The sequence below is a fragment of the Penaeus monodon genome, chromosome 22, assembly GCF_015228065.2.
Source record: "Penaeus monodon isolate SGIC_2016 chromosome 22, NSTDA_Pmon_1, whole genome shotgun sequence".
NCBI classification, from domain to species: Eukaryota; Metazoa; Arthropoda; class Malacostraca; order Decapoda; family Penaeidae; genus Penaeus; species Penaeus monodon.
Genome location: NC_051407.1, coordinates 25,239,953 through 25,240,184, shown reverse-complemented (window position 1 = coordinate 25,240,184; position 232 = coordinate 25,239,953). Strand labels below are relative to the sequence as shown.

At 60.3% G+C, this 232-nt stretch overlaps 1 protein-coding gene across 1 annotated transcript in view; it reads left to right on the top strand.

Moving 5' to 3' along the window:
- LOC119587042 (dachshund homolog 1-like) overlaps window positions 1-232 on the top strand; it is a gene marked incomplete at its 5' end in the record, with an annotated part of 99,624 nt that overhangs the window by 82,128 nt on the left and 17,264 nt on the right. The window contains 1 exon segment of the mRNA XM_037935790.1: window positions 44-214. Within this exon segment, the coding sequence (XP_037791718.1) occupies window positions 44-214 (171 nt within the window).

Genomic DNA, 232 nt, shown 5'->3' with positions numbered 1-232 from the left:
GGGATGCGGAATCAGGTGCTGTGACCGCTGTGTCTCTGTCTAGGTCTGAGTGGACTAGCTGGGCTGAGCATGGGTGGCAGCGGGGAGGTCACGCCCACACCGCCTCACCCACCTCTTTCTTCTCTAGAGAACCTCCTGGGCAACATTCAGAACCTCCTGAAGGTGGCGGCGGAGAGCGTCAGGCACGAAGAGAAGCAATGGAACAGAGAGAAAGGTGAGTCCCGCGCCGTCC